The sequence below is a fragment of the Chrysemys picta genome, chromosome 25 (genome assembly GCF_011386835.1).
Source record: "Chrysemys picta bellii isolate R12L10 chromosome 25, ASM1138683v2, whole genome shotgun sequence".
In the NCBI taxonomy this organism is placed as follows: Eukaryota; Metazoa; Chordata; order Testudines; family Emydidae; genus Chrysemys; species Chrysemys picta.
Window position 1 is genome coordinate 5503349 of NC_088815.1, and position 21042 is coordinate 5524390.

The 21042-nt window shown below is 45.3% G+C and overlaps 1 protein-coding gene across 5 annotated transcripts in view; it reads right to left on the reverse strand.

Annotated features, from left to right (window-relative positions):
• The window catches only part of REXO1 (RNA exonuclease 1 homolog), a 73981-nt gene that overhangs the window by 38037 nt on the left and 14902 nt on the right, over positions 1 to 21042 (reverse strand). For all 5 annotated transcript variants that reach the window (XR_010594922.1, XM_065578382.1, XM_065578385.1 and 2 more), the window contains exons 2-4: positions 7788 to 9580; positions 3470 to 3571; positions 39 to 240 (exon numbers count right to left, since the gene is read on the reverse strand). Coding sequence is in view for 4 of the 5 variants with exons in the window: in XM_065578382.1 (XP_065434454.1) it covers positions 39 to 240; positions 3470 to 3571; positions 7788 to 9580 (2097 nt within the window). In the remaining variant the exon portion in view is untranslated. The remainder of the gene's footprint in view (positions 1 to 38; positions 241 to 3469; positions 3572 to 7787; positions 9581 to 21042) is intronic.

Below are 21042 nucleotides of genomic sequence, written 5' to 3' on the forward strand. Positions count from 1 at the left end.
TGAAAGGACGGCAGTTAATGGAGCTAGCGGTGACTTACTCTGCTTTGCTGCTGTGGAAAGTGCTACATTTGGCACATGAGCAATCCTTTTCTTTTCTCCTGGCAAGGCAAGAGAGGCCTTTTGGACTGCCACAGCCAGCTGTGCCGCCTGCTGCTGTGCCAGCTGAATCCTCCGGTAACAGACCTCCTGGGCAGTGGGTGGGCGGTACGGCCGGATGACTGGTTTGCTCGGGACATCTGCCTGTACAGATACAAAGTATTCTAAAATCAATCTGTTTGCTTGCAGAAGTCCAGACCCCTGGCCTTCATTCAGAGTAGAAAACGGAAGAGGCTCTTTTACAACTCTAGGTCCCAGGATTTAGGCTATGGCTACTCTATGGAGCCTACACCAATGCAGCTGCATGGCTCTAGTGCTGCTAGTGCAGATGCTCTAAGCCAATGGTAGGGATCGGATAGAGAGGGACCTAGACAAATTAGAGGATTGGGCCAGAAAAAACCTGATGAGGTTCAACAAGGACAAGTGCAGAGTCCTGCACTTAGGACAGAAGAATCCCATGCACTGCTACAGACTAGGGACCGAATGGCTAGGAAGCAGTTCTGCAGAAAAGGACCTAGGGGTCACAGTGGACGAGAAGCTGGATATGAGTTAACAGGTGTGCTCTTGTTGCCAAGAAGGCTAACGGCATTTTGGGCTGTATAAATAGGGGCATTGCCAGCAGATCGAGGAACATGATCATTCCCCTTTATTCGACATTGGTGAGGCCTCATCTGGAGTACTGTGTCCATTTTGGGCCCCACACTACAAGAAGGATGTGGAAAAATTGGAGAGAGTCCAGCGGAGGGCAACAAAAATGATTAGGGGGCTGGAGCACATGACTTACGAGGAGAGGCTGAGGGAACTGGGATTGTTTAGTCTCCAGAAGAGAAGAATGAGGGGGGGATTTGATAGCTGCTTTCAACTACCTGAAAGGGGTTCCAAAGAGGACGGAGCTCAGCTGTTCTCAGTGGTGGCAGATGACAGAACAAGGAGCAATGGTTTCAAGTTGCAGTGGGAGAGGTCTAGGCTGGATATTAGGAAACACTATTTCACTAGGAGGGTGGTGAAGCACTGGAATGCGTTACCTAGGGAGGTGGTGGAATCTCCTTCTTTGGAGGTTTTTAAGGCCTGGCTTGACAAAGCCCTGGCTGGGATGATTTAGTTGGGAATTGGTCCTGCTTTGAGCAGGGGGTTGGACTAGATGACCTCCTGAGGTCCCTTCCAACCTTGCTATTCTAGGATTCTATGAATGGCACAGAGCTCTTCTGTCGACTTAATTATTCCAGCCCCCGCGAGCGGCGGTGGCTATGTCAGCAGGAGAAACTCTCCCGCCGACATAGTGCTGTCCACACCGGTGCTTAGATCGTTGTAACTTACATTGCTGAGGGGGGTGGCTTATATACACCCCCGAGCGACATAAATTATACCAACCTAAGCTGTAGCATGTACATAGCCTTATTTTGTTTATAAAGGTTTGTGTGTGTCAGCTGATGGAAGTGGAGGTCATGCTAGTCTTCCAGAATAGTTATCATTACAGGCAGCTCCCTTCAGTTTTAGTTTATTTAAAAACCCAATTCACTTGTGTTTACAGCATCAGAACATGACAACTAGAATTCAGAGGTCTGTTCATACATAGGAACAGCACCCTTCTGAAAAACAATACTCATGTACGACAAAGTTATATATGCATTTTCTTTGATGCAGGAATTCAGTATGCAGGAAAGGTGCCAGAATGGACAGCAGTGAAGACCGAAACCTTCTAGCAAGAGAACAAATACCAAAGAGGCAGTAGCAATGCAAACTTCCCCACACTTCCCAGTCGATGTACCTCAAACCTAACTCTCGGTGTCCACATCTAGTGTCTTTCAGAAGGGAGGGCAGTCTCTACAACCCATTCATTACCTGGCCTTTTTGCTGAGACTGCAAACTAGGGAGCAAATTAGTGTCTACTGGAAACTGGTGTCAGAGTAAACAGAGAATAGACGATAACTTTAGATTACTACTGAACTGGATGTGAATGGCTTTCTACCTCCTCACCAATCTCTTCATTCTCGCACTCGAAAACGCAACTAAAAGACACCCTCTTTTTCTTCCGTTTCTACTTAAGTTCTTGAGATGTAAGTGGCAAGGAACACAATGCATACAATACCATTTGGATGCATGTAGCAATATCGGGAATCTAATTCTACATGCACACACATAGTAAATGTTTTCTGACAATAACGGAAGACATTAAGGGTCCTATGGCACGACATGAAAGCAGCAGGCAATACCACCACCTCCTAGGCAACATTCTCTTTATAGATCAGGTGCTGATGTCCAAGTCTGGGTGCAAACCGTTGCTGAGCACACCAAAACTGCTGTTTGCCTAGACAATGACTGCACTATGACTACCTCGCGTCTCTGAAAAGTGCTTCGGGGTCAGAAGCTGCATTAAGAACCTTTATCTAAAGATACATAAATGCCTAACGTGTACATATTTACAATGAATATTTGTGTTAATGAATTTCCAACCCATTTACTTCAATCTCTTATCTCCTTAGTTTATAAAAAAAGAGCCTTATCAAACAAGCGAACTGGCTGAAGATATGTAATTAACAAAAACGCACTGCACTGACCTCAGGGCTTAAAAGGTTAAAAACACCCTTTTCCAGACTGTGTGGAAAGGAAGAACAATTCATTTTGGAAATCCTGGTTAGATCAATGCTTAAACCTTCATTCTTCTCCTGCTGCAATATAAAACTGAATAATCTGTCTTCAGCAGCTGGAGGGAAAAACTATGGCAAACAAATGAAAAATCTGAATGAAAGAAAATGATGATGTCTTTATGGCCTATTTTCTTGTTTTCTGAAGATAGTTTAAATTCAGATGTGTAGAAAAAAGATGTAAAATGAGACACTCAGCTGGTTAAAATGGAGCAAAGACAAACAAGGAAAACAACCCCTCAGATTTGCAGTGCTTCAGACTCAGGCAAATATGTTATGTTAGCCTTTTTGCTTTCGCAAGACAAAAACTTAATAAGCTCTCTTATATACCCAGGGTAACCTGTGTACAGTTAACTTTGATCTAATGAAGCTACATTTATACTAATGGAACACGAAAATCTTAGACTGTCTCAGTGCATCACAACATGCAGAATGCAATTCCGGTTACAGGGCTGGTACCTGTTTTTGCTGAAGGCCAATAGGAGTTTTGCCATTAACTTTACTGGATGTCAAACTGTATTTCGGAGTGAAGTTATTCACAGGGGAAAAGAAAGAACTTCCATGTAACAGGGTTCCACTGCAAATATATCACAGTCAATTTCCCTATATTTTGGTTGTTTCACCTACAGCCTGTGCGGTTTCCTAATACATTGTGGTCATATGATGGGAAAGAAATCTTATTAACACTTTCTCCAAATTGTATTCTTGTTAATGAGGTTTACACTTACGTTTCCTTGCTTCGCAAGGTGAGAGATCCTCCTTTTTTGGCCAGGAAATAGAGTGGTTAAAGCGTCATCCATCTTTTCTTCACTTGCCTCTTCTTTCAGTGGCTACAAAACAAAAGAGCAAACTTCCAAAATGGAATCGACTCAAGTTTCTGCTCCATGGGGATGTTTGGAAAGCCTCCCTCTGGGATAATGGAACCATAAAGGGAAATTGCTTCCAGACAGCAGGTGAGTACAAACTACTACCAGCTGCTAAACTACTGAAAGAGAACCAGCTTTCAAAATAAGAGGCACCAGTGAAGCAAATGAATAACAGCATTACTGTTCCCACCCATGCAGCCCATTCACGGATCTTACAATAGGATGCCTTGGTATAATCTATTACAGACACTATTCTATTGGCCGCCCTTAAAGATTGAATGCTTCAGCAATGCTGTTTACCTGCCAACCACTTACGTACCTCAATGTGTTAGCAACATTTTTAAAGCCAAGGAATTTAATTAAACTCTAGATTAGTTAATTTCTTGGTCCCACATAATGATCTCTCACCGAGCAGGCCCTGAAAAGCTGCGGCGCACCGTGCCTGAATGTCACTATTCTGCTTTTAAGAAACAAGGCACCCCTGCAGCTATCTACAAGACTAATCCATCGAGGGACTGTGGTGCCAAATGCAGAGATGCGTTGTTCACGAGGCAGAAACCCAGGATAGAACAACAGCTTTGCAGTAGAGAAGATGCTTTTTAACGCTCCTGTTTCCAGACACTTGGGCCTGGTCCCCACTAACCCCCCACTTCGGACTAAGGTACGCAAATTCAGCTACGTTAATAACGTAGCTCAATTCGAAGTACCTTAGTCCGAACTTACCGCGGGTCCAGACGCGGCAGGGAGGCTCCCCCGTCGATGCCGCGTACTCCTCTCGCCGAGCTGGAGTACCGGCGTCGACGGCGAGCACTTCCGGGATCGATTTATCGCGTCTAAACCAGACGCGATAAATCGATCCCAGAACATCGATTGCCTGCCGCCGGACCCTCCGGTAAGTGTAGACGTACCTTTGATTTGCCAGATAAAAAGCCACTTTTGGGCTGACTCCTCAGACTTGTTCCCAGCAAACAAACCAACCTGTTTAGCAATGTTGATAAAACTCCGTTTAGCTGGTTGAGTTATACAGGCACGTACAATGAGTGTTGCACATATTAACTATTTTAGAGCCGTCTCCGTGCTCTGATCATTCTTATTTTTAACACTCCAAAAGAGCCACGAGCAGAGTTCTCAAAGGAGCTAAATTTGACATTCACAAAGAAATTTCGTTTAGACAAAGCTATAGACGTGATCTTAGGAAAAGCTCAGTTCTCACCTAAGCGTCTAAACAAGAGCCGGATTTTCAAAAGCGTCCCACTGTGACATTCATGACCAGGTCTTCAAAACTGGTCAGGTCCTAATTATTTAGGGATCTCAACAGGAGTTTTTTTTTTTTCCCTTAAATCTGACCACATAGAGTTCCACAGCGTTTAAGGCCAGAAGGTACCTTTAAATCATCTAGCCTGACCTCCTGCATATCACAAGCCATTACAGTCCATCCAGAGACCCCTATATTAAGCCCAAATACTTGAGTTAGACCAAAGCATTTCAGTCCTCAAGAGACTAAACTGTGTGCCACCGGCAGAGAACAGGAAAGCCCTATGTCCGAGGCGCCTGCAATGACAAGGAACGGGTTAGATGAGATAAATGCAGATAATCCCAGCAGGATGGATCCTGTTAGATTCCTAAATAGGAGCTGTTGAGTGCTGAACTCTTTTAAAAATCTGGCCCTATAAATACCTTCAAAATTAACAACTCACTGAGATCTGGGGCTCCGGGCTGGTTTTTAAAGCAGAACACACCTAAATAAGCACCTACTCAGAGGTATCTTTCCCTCTTAAAAGACCAATCTTCTCTCCTCTTAATCTTCAATAGCTATGGGGTGCAAGGGAAGGAAGCCTTCTCCAAAAAGGGAAAATTAAAGCCTTGATGAAGGACTATAAAATGCTGTGCGTGCAAGGACCAGTTAGTTGCTGTGAGAATGTTGCCCTATGAACATTTCCATTCTGTGCCATAACACTGCATTTGCACAGTTTCATTGAAGTGAATTAGAGCCCTCATTTCAGTACTTTTTCAAGGGAATAAGAGTTATAAGAACTCCACCATTTTTGCACTATGCAACATTTGGAAAGCTCGAAGATGATGATAAACCTTCCTTGCTATAAACAAACTGGCATGTTGTTAAACTCCTTTCATTTAAAATTGGCAACATAGAGTTTATTGCTATTGTTGGGACCTTCTTATTAAAGCGTGAGGCTTTTGACAATGGGAACACAGACCATTAAACAACTCTCACCTACCCTTTCCTAAACACCATCAAAAGAACGCCTGTGTTTAAACAGTTATTATTTTCTTCTGAACTATTAAACCAGCAGAATCAAGTAACAGGGAAACCTCCTTTATAATTTCTTCCACCAAGGCCCTAACATCAGTGTCACATATGTCATTACCTGTCAGCAAGAGAGAACATTAGGCTCTGATCAGTGCCATTACAGCAAGTAATATCTAGAATCAGAAGCTGTATTAGCCAGTCAGTCTTTCATGGGGCAAAATTCTCTTCTCCATACAGCAGTTGTGGCTTCAGTCAAAGCCAATCAGCAACTTCTCAGGTGCTTAGGAGCATTTGTCTTTTAATATCATGCTTTGTTCAACACATGCCGAATGCATCTAGTTATCTCAACTTCATCAAAGAAGCCTTAATCTGGACGTAGTGAGCCCATACAATACACCTGTCTCAGTTAAATGTAACTCTTTGGTACGCTCCATTGCAATCAGATGTGCCTAAAAGAGAATATTGGTGATAAAGGTTTTTGGTGTTTCTTTGAATAAAGGAAATCAGATTTTTTCTAGAGTCTATTCCCAGTTTGATTTCCAGAAACACCTGCTATGGTGCAAATGAAGTGATCCCCAATAGAAAATTTAACAGCATTATGTTTGACATGAAATCAAGTGCTTTTGTTCATTTACAGCCAGCCACACATTTAGCTGAGGGTTTGTTCTCATTGTCTCGTTAACTCAGATGTCAAAAAGATGGAGGATAAGATTAATTTATTTCTACCCTATCATCCCGGAGGCCACTAAAGGATTATTACTGACAGCGTGTTTTCTAGTTCTTTGCCCTACTTAGTTTTAAATGTCTCCATGGATGGGGCTTTCTACACTTAATCAGGAGACTATGCCACAACCATAGGGACCTCACTGTTATGCAGCTTTTAAGATAAATGTTTTTTTTTTCTTTATTTCATCCCATTCCTCCAAATATCTTTTGTATCATGCTGAATAATTCTTCCCGCCACTTAAGAGTTTACACTATTCATGTATGGATGGATGGGAATCCTTATGCAGGAATTGAACTATGAGAGTTTAAAATGGCAAACATGTAGGCTTTCAGAGGGTCCCTTTAAAAGTATCAGCTAGATCAGGGGTTGGCAACCTTTCAGAAGTGGTGTGCCAAGTCTTCATTTATTCACTCTAATTTAAGGTTTCATGGGCCAGTAATACATTTTAACGTTTTTAAAAGGGCTCTTTCTATAAGTCTATAATATATAACTATTGTTGTATGTAAAGTAAATAAGGTTTTTAAAATGTTTAAGCAGCTTCATTTACAATTAAATTAAAATGCAGAGCCCCCCGGACCGGTGGCCAGGACCTGGGCAGCGTGACTGCCACTGAAAATCAGCTCACGTGCCGCCTTCTGCACGCGTGCTATAGGTTGCCTACCCCTGAACTAGATCAGCGGTTCTCAAACTGTGGGTCGTGACCCCAAAGTGGGTCGTGACTCCGTTTTAATGGGGTTACCAGGGCTGGGATTAGACTTGCTGGGGTCTGGGGCTGAAGCCCAAGCCCCAAAGCCCGACAGGTTCAGTCCTGAGTGGCGGGGCTCAGGTTACAGACCCCCCTCCCCCTCGCCTGAGGCTGAAGCCTTTGAGCTTCGACTTTGGCCCACCTGCACAGGGTGGTGGGGGGCTCAAGCTTTGTCCCCCCTCCTGAGGTGGCCGGGCTCGGGCGTGCTCAGGCTTTGGTCCCCCATCCTGGGGTCATGTAGTAATTTTTGTTGTCAGAAGGGGATCACAGTGCAATGAAGTTTGAGAACCCCTGAACTAGAGAATATCCCAATATTCAACTAAATATTGGTTATGGGCTATGAAATGCTACAGGACACTAAAGGCAGTTGGTTTAACATCTAGATTTGGAGGCAGGGGAATGAATGACTGACTAGTGTTGAATTCAGAATGAGCATTACCTGCTTCCCTAGCCTTCCCTTGTCTTCTGTTTTCACATCCGTGGATTCGTTAAAAATTCTGAGGCACTCTTCCATGGGGTCAGAGTCATAATCCAAATCTTTCTCCAGGACGGAATAATCAATGTCATCAGAGGCTGAGGAGGATGAAGATGACTTGGACAGCTTGGAGCGCTGAATGCTCTTTGTCCCTTCATTATCACTCTGAAAACCATAGGAGCCATCATCGCCATCGGAGTCTGAGCTCATGTTTGGAAATGGAGCCAGAGATTGGCCCACCTTCTCCTCCTCCCCACTCTCATCTCCAAAAAGGTCCACGTGGCTCAACGTCCGCTGTTTCGGCTTACACTTGCCTTTTGAGTTCCCCACTTTCGCAGGGCTTGCCTTCTTTTTTGGACGATCAGAGGCAGAAGTCTTGCCCCCTTTGTCTTTGTGTTTATCGCTAGAGGCTTGTTTGCCATTTTTCAGATCAGCTGCCTTTAGCACGGAGTCCTTCTTGCTACCTTCCAGCTTCTCTGTGCTAGCTCCCTTACAGAGCCCCTCATTCTTGCTCTTCCCTGAGCTGGCTGCACAACTGGTGGACTTAGACTTCTCTTTCTTAGCCACTTTTTCCAATTTCTCTTTTTCAGATTTCTTCAAATTCCCGTCTGGTTTTGCTTTGATACTTTTCTCTTTACAGTTTTTTTCTCCATTTTTAATTTTTAATTTTTCTTCTTTCTTGACTATTCTCTCTTTCTTTGTGTTTTTACTTTTCTCCTTCTTGCCCATCTCTTTGTGGCAAGGGGGCTTCCTGCCATCTGTTTTTTTCTTTTTCATTTTGTCTTTTGCAATCTCTTTGCTGTCTTTCTCTTCAACATCCTGATCATTCTTGCCAGAAGATGCCTTTGCCAATTTTGTATTCTTCTCCGACAAGTCTTTGACAAGATTTTTCTGTGGACTTTCAATATCTTCCATGTCATACTGCACTGCCATTTCTTTCATCTCCCGGGAATTTAGGTCTTCCAGTTTGGTGCTCTTTTCTTTGATGGACAACCCATCACTTGATTCATTTTCAGAACTGACTTTAGATTGTAAACGGCTAACGGAGGTTGGCTGGTATTCCAAGTCGACATCCTCTTCAGAGTCAGAGAATTTGGCATACGTTCCATAGTTATTGGATACATTACAGTGCTTTTTGCGTGAAGGAGAATAAGATTCTCCATGACTAGAGACCTTTCTCCTTTTGGTCCCCTTCTGCTCCTTTGTGCAGGCTTTGCTCAAAAGCCTTGCTGAGTAATTTGAAAGAGGGTCATATTCCAAGTCCGTAGAAGGCTTGGAGTCATCAATCACATACTTATTGTTCGTGACAACGCTACTGTATTTTTTAGGCTGAGCCACAACCTTGGGAACGTATTCCAATGAACTGCCTTTGGATTTTGCATTATCAAAAGTATCCAAGGTGTATTTACTTGAACTAGCAGCAGCCAAAGGCGTAGGGTTGTAGTCTGTGTTATTATTCAAGTTATAGCTACCTGGGTTATATTCTAAAGAGTCTGTTTTTGTCACAGCAGCTGATACAGGTGTTTTGGAAATAAGCGAAGTAGCCTCAGATGTGCTGTATTCCTTTGTTGTCTCCAATAGCTCCTCATACTTTTTCTGCTCTCTCTCAACTTCATATTTTACCTCTTCAATGGCCTTGTTGACCAACTCCAGCTGCAGAATGCTAGGGGTTGACACTGTAATGTCACCCAAAGCACCATTCGCTATTTGGGTCGAAGGCTTGGGAAGCTCAGGGTTATATGGATCATAACCAAGCTCTGTAAGGGGAGAAAAAAAAAAAAGTATCTTAGATCCAGCAATTTTTCTAAAGTAAGATTATCTTTGACTATGTATGAAATGTCTATTAAAGTCTAAAAGAGAAGCTCCACTATCATCAGAACCCGGCATTGGAAAGATACGTAACAAACCAACAAAAAAAACAACCAAAAACATGCTCTTGCATGTGGAATGGGACACACTAGCTGCTCAACGTTCTCCAACTTGTGTGAAGCAGGAGGTCAAACTAGGTGATCACAATGGTTGCTCCTGGTCTTAAAGCCAATGAATAATACACCGTTGTGAATCCAATGCCTTTATAACTTACTACTGTTTTGAAAAGCTCTATAGGTAAAATTTTCATTTGTGAATTTAAAATTCAGTTTTCATCAAAATGATAACTAAAACTCGATCTTGTTACTACACATATCTGCTCCTCCTATTTCGCCGTGTCCTAGCTACTTAATGTAAAGAGTTTTTCAATTATTTTTATTACTGTAAGCACTGCAGAGCTAACATGGTTGCACAAGAACTGTATTTTATTGTGACAAAAATTGCCAACCAAGTTCTAATTATTTTTTACCGTTGATGCCAGTGTCTGAAGCACCAAACATCTCCCAATTTCACTTGCAGTCCACTGAGGTTTGTGACTGGGAGGGAGAAAACCTTACCCTGGCTGATAAACTGAGCAAATGTGACACAGAAGTCACTGAAATGGAACAAAGTACCACCATTAACGGGTCCTTTAGAAAGGTAAAACTACACTTCAATTTCATAGAGCAAGGAGATTAAGGCAGTGTATTAAGTACGCTCACAAAATTTAAAAGATAACCAGAAATGTTTGACATTTGTCTTTCCACAAATCTCTTTTCAGATGTTGCAGCTTCCTCAGATAATTATAACATTAAAACTGTCTGAGAATCTTGGAGCATGCAGACTCTGAACAATCCACCTTGGCACTTAGACTAATTGCAGTGATATCCTACCACTCCATTTGATCTTTTACATAGAAATAGAGAAGAAAGAATTGCTGGGGAGATTTTTTTGGTGAATGCATTTTTACTCTTGCTGTATAAGTAGTTTGCACATCACTTGAAAATTTTACATCTATTTATCCAAGTAGGAGATAGCAACTTTCAATTGAGACATTAAAGTCAAAGAAAATCAGTAAAGCATAGACTGATGTCTTATCTGCTCACAAGGCACCCGTATGCTAACCAGTGTACATAATTTTGTGGCAATTATGTAGTCAGCAAGCAACTTGCTCCCTCGCTAAGTACCAGGCACAGAAAAAGATAATTTTCTCCTCTGTAATTAACAGAAGTTCATGATAACAATCATGATTCAGGGCCACTAAGTGCTACTAAACTGGCCTGTTCATCCCCCTACGTTTCTAAAAAACGAACCAAGATCTCAATCAAAATGATTCTGCTGAACTCACAACATTAACTTAAGAAAAACTTACTAGTTTATACTGAAAACAGGATGTATTTTAAAAGTAAATCAGTAAAAATAATGAGTTTGAGAAACCACTGGCTAAGCCTTTGTGCAGAACATGGCTAGAGCTCAGGGCTCTGCAGAGATGGAAAACAAGATGGTTTTTCATGTTGCTTCCTGAACAAGGGCTACTCAAGGCAGTACATTAGAACAAACTGCAAAAATGGAAAATGCACGAATGCGAAGACTTAACTTAGGTTTTAATCTTGTCAACTGACTCAAAACTAGAAGAGACAGAATCTTCTTTCATGGCTTTTATTGTTTATGGCCAATTATAAGAATATAAGAGTTGCCATACTTGGTCAGACCATGGTCCATCTTGCCCAGTGTCCTGTCTCCGATACCATACCATACCAGAGTTTCAGGGGAATGTACAGAACAGGGCAATTATGCTTTCCACTCCCAGGATAAATGATCTTTTTTTAATCCCTATTATAGGATGGAGGTAAATCCTAGGTAATGAACTCTTTGAAAGATCAAAATTTGTCAGTCTACTCTCACGCTATTAATCCAGGGGTGGGCAAACTTTTTGGCCCGAGGGCCACATCTGGGTATAGAAATTGTATGGCGGGCCATGAATGCTCACGAAATTGGGGGTTGGGGTACAGGAGAGGGTGAGGACTGGGGGGGGGGGGGTGCAGGCTCTGTGGTGGGTCCAGAAATGAGGAGTTCAGAGTGTGGGAGGGGACTCCGAGCTGGGGCAGGCGGTTAGGGTGCGGGGGAGAGGGGGTGAGGGGTCTGACTAGGGGTGCTGGCTCTGGGGTGGGGATGAGAGTTTGGGGTGCAGGAGGATGCTCCAGGCTGGGATCAAGGGGTTCGGAGGGGCATATGGGCTGGGGCATGGGAGGAGGTCGGGTTGCAGGCTCCAGGCAGCACTTCAAGCAGCTTCCAGAAGCAGCGGCATGTCCCCCCTCCGGCTCCTACGCAGAGGCACTGCCAGGCAGCTCTGCACGCTGTCCCGTCTGCAGACGCCGCCCCTGCAGCTCCCATTGCCCCAATGGGAGCTGCGGGGGCGGCACTTGGGGCGGGGGCACAGTGGCGAGCCCCTTGGGGGTCATGCAGCTGCTTCCGGGAGCTGCGCGGAGCCATGGTACACAAGGAGCAGGGCAAGCCCCCGACCCCGCTCCCCGACCGGAGCAAGCCCCGGACCCTGCTCCCCAGCGGGAGCCGGAGGGCCGGATTAAAATGTCTGAAGGGCCAGATGCAGCCCCCAGGCCATAGTTTGCTCACCCCTATAATAATCTGTTTCCAAAGTCCTGTTATACACGTTTTCTGCTGGCTATTGCCAAGTTAGTCATATTGCTCACAGCATGAGCAAACGTGACATTGCTTCTCAGGCAGCGTGGAAAAGGGACGGCATTTAAAAGTGGGGGTGTCTACTGTGCACCTTAGAAACGGAATGGATTTTGGCAACGTTGTGTTGTTACTTCTGACTGTCCTGCACAGCAGCACCTTTTGGAAAGTGCAGTTCCACCCTATGAAAACATGGCAACAGGAGTAACCTTTGCAACACGATACATTTCCAAAATGACAGGTCAGCCAATGGATGGGGCTGCTCTAACAGAAGAAGCAGCAGCAACCCAGAGGACAGAGGAAGACGCACAGATAGTTGGTTGTCAAACACCCACGCCTCTCCTCACTGCCAGATCTTCAACGACAGGAACACACATTCCTCTCCAGCCACTCCCACAGGCCTATCCCATCCCCTGCGGAAAAACAAGGTTTTATATCTTTCACACATGCAGCATTGGCAAATCCATAGGTGCTCTCCCCGGCCTTCAAAACCAGGGTATCCAAATTTGGCACACTTTTCAGTGGCAGGTTCAGAATATGACACTTTGGCACACAGCTTCACAATTTGAGCTGTGATGAACTTGCTACTATAAATAAAACACAGTCAGTTTTACAGACTATTTGAAGCTGCAGGTAAGTTATGCAAATTGGGCGCAGCCCTCTGGCTGCTGACAAATCGGTGCTCTTGTAAAACCTAGATGCTCTTATTCTAAAGCAGCCCTGGCCTGTTCTCCTTCACCAGAGGGACAGTAACAATGCTGGCTCTCATGGGTGGGTACATAAAGGAGATGAAAATCAGGGCCCTAATAGTGATGCAAAGGAGTCATAGAATCAAAAAAAAAAGAAAAAAACTGAACAAGTTGATATGGGCAATTTCCATCTCTTCCTCAAACGCCTACAAGCCTAACCATACAAGGTTGTGTGCTTCCTCTGAAAGGTGCTGAGCTCCCTTATCTCCCACTGAAAGTAAGAACCGAGGATGCTTAGCGCCTTACAGAATGAGCCCGTGAGTGGGTGGAATAGAGACTAGTTTTATGAAATGCCTTTCATACTCCAAGTCTCTCAAAGCTTTTTACAAAATAATTAGTCTGAAAGCGCAGGGACTGTGTGGGCAAAGGCGGTATGTCACTATGTTCCGAGTGACAGCTCAAACTGCCTTCAACGTTCGGAACGCAGGGCATTACTTTGAAAGAATGAATATTATTTTGCATTTACATAGCACCCTCCCCCCCCGAAAGATCCCAAAGTGCTTTACAAACCAAATACAGACAGCGCTTCTGCAACGCAGCCATCTTTGGGTAAGGGTGGCAATCTACCAGCCGTAAAATCTTTCACGTCCACACTTGGTGCTTAATACCTAACCGAAAAGACAGCTACACAGTGTGAACTGAACTCAATTTACCTTCCTCGGGAGGAGGAAAGGCTGAGTGAGTCCTACAGTGATTTTAAAAGGTGGTTATGGAGAGTCTCAGGGTAAGACTATATTTCATGCTACAGCAGCAGCGCTGTCGCACTTCAGTGTGGACACTCACTACAGCAATGGGAGGGGTTCTCCCCTCCCCAAGAAGCCGTAGCTAGGTGAGCAAAACAACTCTTCCATCGAACTAGCGCTGCGTACACCCATGATAGGTGCAGCTAAGGTGGGGAGGGATAGCTCAGTGGTTTGAGCATTGGCCTGCTAAACCCAGGGTTGTGAGTTCAATCCTTGAGGGGGCCACTTAGGGATCTGGGGCAAAAATCTGTCTGGGGATTGGTCCTGCTTTGAGCAGGGGGTTGGACTAGATGATCTCCTAAGGTCCCTTCCAGCCCTGATATCCTATGATTCTGTGTAGATCAGGCCTCAGTGTTCCCTTCTCCAAAGCAGAAGACACCTCCGAGGGAGGTGGCACATAAAACCAAAGGTAGACAGAGACCAAATTCTCAGGCTATGTCCACAGTACAGAGCCTATGCCAGCTTAGCTAATGTTGGCCTAGCTGTGTTGGTATAGCCCCCTAGTGTAGACACAGCATACACCAACAGGAGGAGTTTTTTATGCCAGCAGAGAACAACACTTCCCCAAACGATGTTAGCTGCATCTACATTGGGGGTTTTGTCGGCATAGCTATGTTGCGTGGGGGGTGGGGAGTGGCAGGGTTCACACCCCTGATGCCAGTATACGTTTTAAGTGTAGACCAGGCCTCAGTCTAAAGAGAAAAAACTGGGAAGAGACTTGGGGCATGGCTACACTTACAGATGTAGAGCGCTGTGAGTTAAACCAGCCGTCGGAGACCGCAGTTAGGGAAAGCACTGCAGTGTGTTCACACTGTCAGCTGCAAGCGCAGTGGTGTGGCCACATTTGCGGCACTTGCAGCGGCATTGGGAGCGGTGCATTATGGGCAGCTATCTCACAGAGCACCTCTTCCCACTCTGGCACTGTGGCTTATGGGAAGGGGGGGAGGGGAGGAGGGGCATTCTGGGTCCTGTCCCAACGCCCCGTGATGCATTGCTTCACATCCCAGCAATCCCTGTGCTTCCGTCCACATTTGGTGCCATCTTTCAATGTTTTTTGTACTGCACACTCGGTCTTCCCTTTCGGTCTGTGGGAATGGATCCCGAACTGCTGAGGAATATGCTGATGGGCCTCGCCAGTCACGAATGGCAGTCGAGTTACTCAAGCTACAAACTGACAGTGAGGAGTCCGACGACGATGTCGACTCACGTAACGCATATGACACGAGATTGCTTGTGGCATTCACAGACATGCTCACCACCGTGGAAAGCCACTTTTGGGCTCGGGAAACAAGCGCTGAGTGGTGGGATCACATCGTCATGCAAGTCTGGGATGACGAGCAGTGGCTGCAGAACTTTCGGATGAGAAAAGCCACTTTCACGGGACCGTGTGAGGAGCTCGCCCCTATCCTGCGGCGCAAGGACACGAGATTGAGAGCTGCCCTGCAGGTGAAGAAGCGGGTGGCTATTGCAATCTGGAAGCTGGCAACTCCAGACAGCTACCAATCGGTCGCTGACCAGTTTGGAGTGGGAAAGTCGACCGTTGGAATCGTGTTGATGCAAGTTTGCAAGGCCATTAATCGCATCCTGCTCAGACGAACCATGACTCTGGGTAACGTGCATGACATTGTGTCTGGCTTTGCACAAATGGGTTTCCTTAACTGCGGAGGAGCGATAGATGGGACGCATATTCCAATTCTGGCACCAGCCCACCTAGCCTCCAAGTACGTTAATTAGAAGGGGTATTTCTCTATGGTTCTCCAGGCGCTTGTGGATCACCGTGGGCATTTCACTGACATTAACGCAGGCTGGCCCGGAAAGGTGCATGACACATGCATCTTTCGGAACACTGGCCTGTTCAGGAAGCTGCAAGCCACGACTTTCTTCCCAGACCAGAAGATCACCGTAGGGGAAGTCAAAACGCCCATTGTGATCCTTGGAGACCCCACTTACCCTTTAATGCCGTGGCTCATGAAACCCTACACAGGGAGCCTTGACAGCAGCAAGGAGCAGTTCAACAACAGGCTGAACCGGTGCAGAATGACTGTGGAGTGTGCTTTTGGCCATTTAAAGGGCCGCTGGCGCGCTCTGTATGGGAAGGTGGACCTGGCCAATGACAACATCCCCACGGTTATATCCGCATGCTGTACCCTCCATAACATTTGTGAAGGGAAGGGTGAAAGATGAACTCGGAGGTTCAACACCTGGAGGCTGAATTTGAACAGCCAGAGAGCAGGGCGATTAGAGGGGGCTGCAAGGATTAGGGATGCCTTGAGGGAGCAATTTGAGGCTGAAAGGCACCAGTAATGTCTGGTGGCCTGCACGGGAGTGAAGTGCAGTGGTTCCAATGTGAGTAGGAATCTGTGTTTGCTACGCTGACTTGCAGTGCCTGTTGCTCTCCTGGGCTAAGGTATCTTTTACTTTATGCAATAATAAAGAATGTTTTCAAAGTCAAAAAATCCATCTATTGAAAAGAAAATGCATTTATTGAAAAGAAACACAACTGCTTGGGAAACAGAAAGGGCCAGGGGGTGGGGTGGGGATTGGTTCAATCACAGACTTGCATATGTCCTGTTATCATACTCAGCCTTCCTGTCTGGAGTGCTGTGCAATGAGTGCTGCACTTCAGGCTGGCTGTACTGCATGGTGATGGGGATTGAGTGCAGTGGGTAAGGGTCGTAGTTTGCAGGGCTGGGTGGTGAAGCTACAGGTGTTGGAGGCGGCTGGTGGCGATAAGAACCCAGATGTGGGGGAAAGTGGGTTGGAGGTGACATGGGGGCACAAGGGAAAGAGTTTTGGGACAAGGGCTGCAGGGGGTGGGGGCAGGCGTGGTAGTGCTCCGCCTGCATTGCTACAAGCGCCTGTATTCAGTCCGCTTGGCGCTCCATGATGCTTAGCAGCCACTCCATGCTTTGGTGCCAGCGATCCGCATTCCGCTGGCGGACCCTCCTTTCACTCTCCCACCACTCCTGCGCTTTTTGATTTTCATTAAGGGACTGCTGCATTACTTCATGCAGCATGTCCTCTTTGCTTCTACGTGGCCGCTTCCTAATTCTTTGGAGTCTTTCGGACGGTGATAACAAGGATGGCTGAGATCTCAAGGTTGCATCTGTAAAGCCAAAATGCAACACTTAACAGAGGCAGCATTGTTCACACCAGACAGAGCAATGATTCGCCTGTACTTAAAGACAAGCACAGTCTACACAATAGGAGAATTTGCCCATCCTAAAGCGAGCGCACATAACCCACAGGAGCCCCAAAATGGTGAGTAAGCACCGGGGCAAGGGGGACTGATTGTTTCACGGCCGTATTGTCCTCTGGGTTTCTGTACCTTGGGGAGAGCTAACAGCTGCACGAGGCCTCTATACTGAACACTGTCCTCACATTTTCCACAAGAGTTCGTCCGGGAAGAGATCTCACTGCTGAGGGTGACCTGGGAAGCAAGGAAGGGTCTTCTACTGCAATGCGGCTTCTGCCCTGGCCCATATGCAGCTTGCCTGTGTGCAGCAATGGTCCCCCCGCCCCTCACGGCACAGTGGCGCGGACATGTTAGCCTGACTGGGACAGGGAGCACAGTAGCTCTGCCAAGGAACCTGCGCAAGCGGATTGCCCAGCTTCTGCATGAGACCTTTGAAGAGATCACTGAGGCTGATAACCGCGATGTGAGAGAGTACATCAACGCCCTATTCTGCATCTAGGCATGCATGCAGCCCTAGCCCTCCTCGCCCCAAGAGCCCACACCGAACAACTTCCTTCCCAAAATAAAAGCTGCTTACCGGACACCTCCTCTGGTGTTTGTCCTTCCCCAAGCCCCAGCCACTGCGACTGGCTACCTTTCTCCTAGCTTGAGAACAACTCCTGGCTGCACGCATCTAGGGATACTGGGCTGTCTCCCTCCTCCTCAGCACCCTCGCTCCCGCTTTCCTCCTCCTGCCTTGTTGAACTGGGCTCTGAAGTGTCCATGGTGGTCCTCCGAGTGGAGGTGGGGTGACCCCCAAGTATCGCGTCCAGCTCTTTATAGAAACAGCAGGTCACGGGAGCAGCACCAGAATGGCGGTTTGCCTCACGGGCTTTGTGGTAGGCATTCCGCAGCTCCTTCACTTTAACCCTGCATCGGAGTGCGTCCCGGTCATGGCCCCTTTCCATCATTTCCCTTGATATCTGCCCGAAGGTATCGTAATTCCTACAGCTGGAGCACAGCTGGGACTGGACAGCTTCCTCCACCCAAACACTGATGAGGTCCAGCACCTCGCCATTGCTCCATACTGGGGATTGCCTGGCGCGTGGAGGCATGGTCACCTGGAAAGATTCGCTGAGAGCACTCCACGCCTGGCTGAGCAAACAGGAAGGGGATTTTCAAAATTCCAAGAGAATTTAAAAGGCAGGTCTGACGGTTGGTCACCTGAGGTCAGGGCAGTAGAGTTCAAAGTGATGACCAGAGTGGCTAGAACAGGCATTGTGGGACACTTCTGGAGGCCGATCAGAGCGCATTAATAGACAGGGCATCCACACTGGCGCCGCGGTGCTCCAGCCAGGGTGCAGCGTTATGTGTCTTGACTAGGTGGATTACCAGGAGCGTTCCAGCCACGGAATCCGGGTGCTCTACGTGCCTTGCCAGTGTGGACGTATCGGGAGTTAGAGAGCCCAGGGCTGCTTTAATGTGCTCTAACTCACAAGTGTAGCCATGCCCTAAACTACAGTGGTGTAAGGCAGCATCAGGACTGTATAAGTAAAAACCACCCCCTTAACTGAAACAGTTACACCAGTACAAAAACCTATGTGTCGACCAGGTTTTAGACTAATGCAGTTTGTATTGTGATACTCTAATGTACAAATCCGTTTATTTTATTTTGTACACATGTTACTTTAGTGGAATGATCAGTTTGTGAGCTACAGAATAAACCCTGAAAATATCAAGGGTCTTGTGAGATTTCCTCTTAAAAGAGCTCTTTTGTGTGTCGGTGGATGGTTTGATTGGATTACACAGAAAATGTGGTATTTGATCAGCTTTATTCCTATATAAGACACTTGCTTAAGTGAGCTCCACTATAGTAATTAGGGCTGTTACCTTCAGTCGTGATGTGTTTGCAGATAAAAAAAACTCTTTGCTGTATTTCTAGTGCATTAAGAGGGAATGCCTAGAGTAAGGCAAACTAAATAAGCTGCCTCAAGTCAGGCCACTAAGGGCTGGTCTACGCTGGGGGGAGGAGGGCAGGGAATCGAGCTACGTTACGCAACTTTAGCTACATGAATAACGTCGCTGAAGTCAACATACTTAGATCTACTTACTCCGGTGTCTTTACTGTGGTAAGTCAACGGCTGACGTTCCCCCATCGACTCCGCTTCCACTTCTCGCTCCAGTGCAGTACCGGAGCCGATGGGAGTGCTTGCCGGTCAATTTATCGCGTCGATGCGATAAATCGACTCCCACTGGGTCGATCACTGCCTGTCAATCCAGCGGGTAATGTAGACAAGCCCTTATTTAAGCACCATATTGTAGACTTAATATGGAACCTAACTTTATATGCTTAAAAATCTTGGCCATTGTATTAAATGCAAAAAGAAAAAGAAAAAATCTTCATTTGCTTTTGCATTTGTTACTTTCAGTTCAGTACATAAAACATTTAAGAAAAATCTTTATAGTTAAGGAAGATAACTGCAAAATAAGTGATCTAGTTTCTGCTATTTCAGCTGTATAATAACCCTATGATAATTCTGCTAAAACAAAATGGGCAGATTAAAAGGTATTACTTAATGAAATTTCTCTTTTTTTATGAGAAGTTACAGAGATTCCTCCCAGGAATATCACAGGGCAACCAAACTTGAGATAGCAACTCCCTGTTTGTTATTGTAATTATGATCAAGACACTTTTTAAAAAAAAATTCAAATTATTTTAAGAATAAATACATCTTAGAATGAACATATTAAAATACATCTTCCAATGCATCAAAAGGAAGTAAAACAGAAAAAAATCATTCCTTTTAAAAACCATGTTATAGCCCTATATAAATGCTTATCACTAAAACCAGAAAATTTACTTAACTCAGATATATTCCAGAAGAAACCAGTGTGCTTTGAAATGAATCCCTCTTAAAACAAACAGCTTTTCTGGGCAAGAAGAATAGAAAACATGGAACAGGCTTCCACAGAAAGTTAGGGTTCCCCCCCCCCTTAGTTGTAGTTATGATGGTATTGTTGGTTTGGGAGGGGGGGTGTCAATTCTGCAATGGCAATGTTATTCAAACAGCTTCATTTAGGCTAGGAGCAAAAGGCTGTAGCATCTTCTCCAGTATAATGGTCATTCTAGTTATTGCAACACAGATGAAGACAGTAAACAAAGACTGACATTATTTATTAAACATAATGCAGCCAGTACAAGGTCGCCTATTTGATTTAAAAACTTATTTTACAATGAATCATTCTGCATCAATAGATGCTTTGTTTAAAGGCAACCTAGGAGTGTATCTATAACATGCTTTTTATTCAGAATACAGAGCCCTGCTGTTTGATCAATTCTTACCACTGAAGTTTATAATTTTGGAAGAAAACAGGCTGTTTTTTGCATCTGTACCGCTCAAGGGGGAGCACATATCTCGCTCTCAAAGGCAGCACCAGCTAAAGGAGCTAAGAGGTAGCTGCAGGGGAATCAGAAATATTAAAATTTTGGGCAACTGAAGTCTTGCAATGCAAGACTTGTAAGCAAGACATCAGTCTTTCATTACAGTGACTATCAGTCTCGGACATCTAACTGTTCAAGGAAGCTGTTTGAAACATTTTCAGAAAAATAGCCCTTTTTGCTACAGTCAGAGCACCTATGCTAGATTAACAGCATGCTTCTGTTTACAGTGTTAGTGCTGACCATACCAACAACCCCTGCAATTACCAGAAAAAATGATCCCTACTGGAAGAATATTTTTGAGCTTTGCCTTTAATATTTCTAGAAAAAGAAAGGCAATTCCCACAAGAAGATGATATTATTTCACAAGAGGCTTTGCTTTTCTGTGAAAATGGCAAGATTTCGTCCTAGCAACAAAGGCTTGGCTCAGCAGGTTTAACTTAGTGATAAAACACCACAAGTATGTGCTGGTGGAAATGGTGACTTCTGGCAAAGACCTTATTCGCAAATACCCAAAGCAGAGTTTGACAGCTTTGCACAGCTCCAATGGTGAAGCTTAAATCCCCTA